General features: G+C 41.6%; 1 protein-coding gene across 1 annotated transcript in view; it reads left to right on the top strand.

Moving 5' to 3' along the window:
* LOC136849824 (uncharacterized) overlaps nucleotides 1–1,423 on the top strand; it is a 2,558-nt gene extending 1,135 nt beyond the window's left edge. The window contains exon 2 of the mRNA XM_067123290.1: nucleotides 533–1,423. Coding sequence (XP_066979391.1) covers nucleotides 533–1,321 — 789 coding nt within the window. The 3' untranslated portion in view covers nucleotides 1,322–1,423. The remainder of the gene's footprint in view (nucleotides 1–532) is intronic.
* The last annotated feature ends 1,077 nt before the right edge of the window (nucleotides 1,424–2,500 follow it).

Below are 2,500 nucleotides of genomic sequence, written 5' to 3'. Positions count from 1 at the left end.
AATCATGATAATGTAAAAAATAAAAATATATCTGTATGGGAAGTGACACTTTGGCTAGCTTTTGTTAGTAGTATACATTTTGAGTCAATGCAACCGTTTCAATAAATACCAAAAGTTGTTCAGTGTGCTTTCCACAGATTCAAACACGCCAGTTGGTTCCTACTCGTCAATTTATTGCTTAATGGTACGAAGAATTAGGAAAGGTACTCGTTTCTTACTGAAATTTCAATTAAAGTTGCAAGGTTTAAAAAACAACAATCAACACTATTTTTATGCAATGATAATCGGTATATGAAAGCCTTAAAGATTCTAATGTACACTGAAAGGAGAGTAGACAAAATGTTGGAGTTTTCGAATTTAGTCAATTTTTAGGTCTAAAACATTAATTTACAGAGAGATCATTTGATCACAGTAACTGTTATTTCTAATGATATAATTAAAACCTCCCTTGCTGAAAATGATTTTTCCGGAGGTGACTTATCATGGGCATGTCTTAACGTGATGGCATTCAAGCGTCCAAAATTATTTCCAGATGAAGGTCCTTTGGCTACTCCTGGCCACGGTCACCGTGACTGCCCAGAACGATGTGCGCGACCTGCTGGGCAAACCAGTCAGCGTCGTTCAAGAAGACGCTGATAGCGATGACCTCGAAGCCGGAGGAGTCCAGGCACGATCGACGCCTGTGATCGAGGGGCGGACCACAGGAGGCAGCAATCAAGATGTTGCAGGTGGCGGCAACAGGGTCGCTGGTGCAGGAGGGCTCCAGAGCGGGTCTCTGCTTGGAGCGTTTCTTGGAGCGATCGGCAACCCTAACTTTGCAGGCGATGTTGGTGGAAGTTCCGTTGGTGGATTTGGAGGTCAACCTGCTGGAGGATTTGGAGGTCAACCTGTTGGAGGACTTGGCGGAGGATTTGGAGGTCGACCTGTAGGAGGATTTGGAGGTCGACCTGTAGGAGGATTTGGAGGTCGACCTGTAGGAGGATTTGGAGGTCGACCTACAGGAGTTGGAGGTCGACCATTTGGTGGATTTGGAGGTGGTTTCCGGCCTGGTTTCGGAGGAGGCATCGGCCCTGGTTTTGGAGTCGGTTTCGGCCCTGGATTTGGTGGTGGAGGTTTTGGGCCTGGTTTTGGCGGGGTCTTTGGAGGCTTCAAACCAGGCCAGTGCCCACCAGTGCGTCCTGCGTGTCCTCCAGTGAGAAGTCACTTTGGTCCACAGCCCTGCTCTAGTGACAGTAATTGTAGTGGCGTTGATAAGTGCTGCTTTGACATCTGCTTGCAGCAATCTGTCTGCAAACCGCCACAAGGCGGCTTCGGTCGGTGAAGCTGTGAACATTGCTCAATAGATTATTTGTAAATCAAATATCTATAAAAACAAAAACTATGTAAATTATGTAAATAGGATGTAATATATATGATACAAATAATTCTCGCTTGATTGATTAACATTAGCGATCGTTCTCAGAATTTAGTTATAGTAGATCTGACAGATTGATTGACTGACTGATTTACAGATTTTAGGCATACATGCCAAGCACTGGGCATCTAAGGCCATTCAGCGCTGAAACGGAAATTGACAGTGAAAAAGTCTGAAAGGTGTAACAGGGTGGACAGTAAGGTGGAAGAAAGAGAATATAATTGGAGGTACAGTAAAAGGAATGAAGGAGGTCGCAGCTAGGGGCCGAAGGGACGCTGCAAAGAACCTCAAGTAATGCCTACATTGCATCGCATGAGGTGCATTGACGGCACTTCTGATAGAGAAGTAAAGAAAATGAAGGAAATCTGACGTCCAATTCCCCAGCAATGCTATAAAATCATACCCTTGTAAATTTTGTGAAGGGTGGAAATTAATTCCATTAGGTTTTTATCATATTAATGTAAACAAACAACTATACAACAGAAGAGGGTTTGTAAATAAACTTTTATAAATGACTACCGTAAATATCTTACTGCGTCTTTTGACATCTAATTTCTAGTTGCTTTTCATTTTCACCAACTCATCCACTCGAACATGTATTTATGTTTTTTTTTTTACTGATAAGACATTCCCTCTTAGAAAAAGTTAGTTCCAGAAATCAATATAAGGCAGTAGTTGTTACTATATTCATCCCTTAAATACCGAATCAAGGTTTAGTCCTTATGCTCAGAAATTCCAGATTCTCATCTACTTTATACTTCATAATGTATTCATCAGACACCCGTCGAAGTATATTCCAGATATTTAAATTTCAATTGTGTCTTGCACTACACATCACGATTTTCTCATTCTGTCAAAGCTTTCTCATCATCTTTTTTCAGGGCATTACATAAGCTTACATTTCCTTCTCCCTCCCAATACTTTGCAATACGCACCCTTAAGTCTGAGTTAATCTGTCCTTTCCTCTAAGGTGACCAGGAGACCAAAACACATTGTGACTCATCTTTTTAAGATGAGTGGTTTTCCATGATTATCAGACATTTCTGTCATATTTCCATCTTTCTTGCTTTTCAGTATTGCACATAC

Source organism: Macrobrachium rosenbergii, chromosome 2, assembly GCF_040412425.1.
Source record: "Macrobrachium rosenbergii isolate ZJJX-2024 chromosome 2, ASM4041242v1, whole genome shotgun sequence".
Classification (NCBI taxonomy): Eukaryota; Metazoa; Arthropoda; class Malacostraca; order Decapoda; family Palaemonidae; genus Macrobrachium; species Macrobrachium rosenbergii.
Note: the sequence above shows the minus strand (reverse complement) of the source record. Positions and strands in the feature narration are given on the sequence as shown.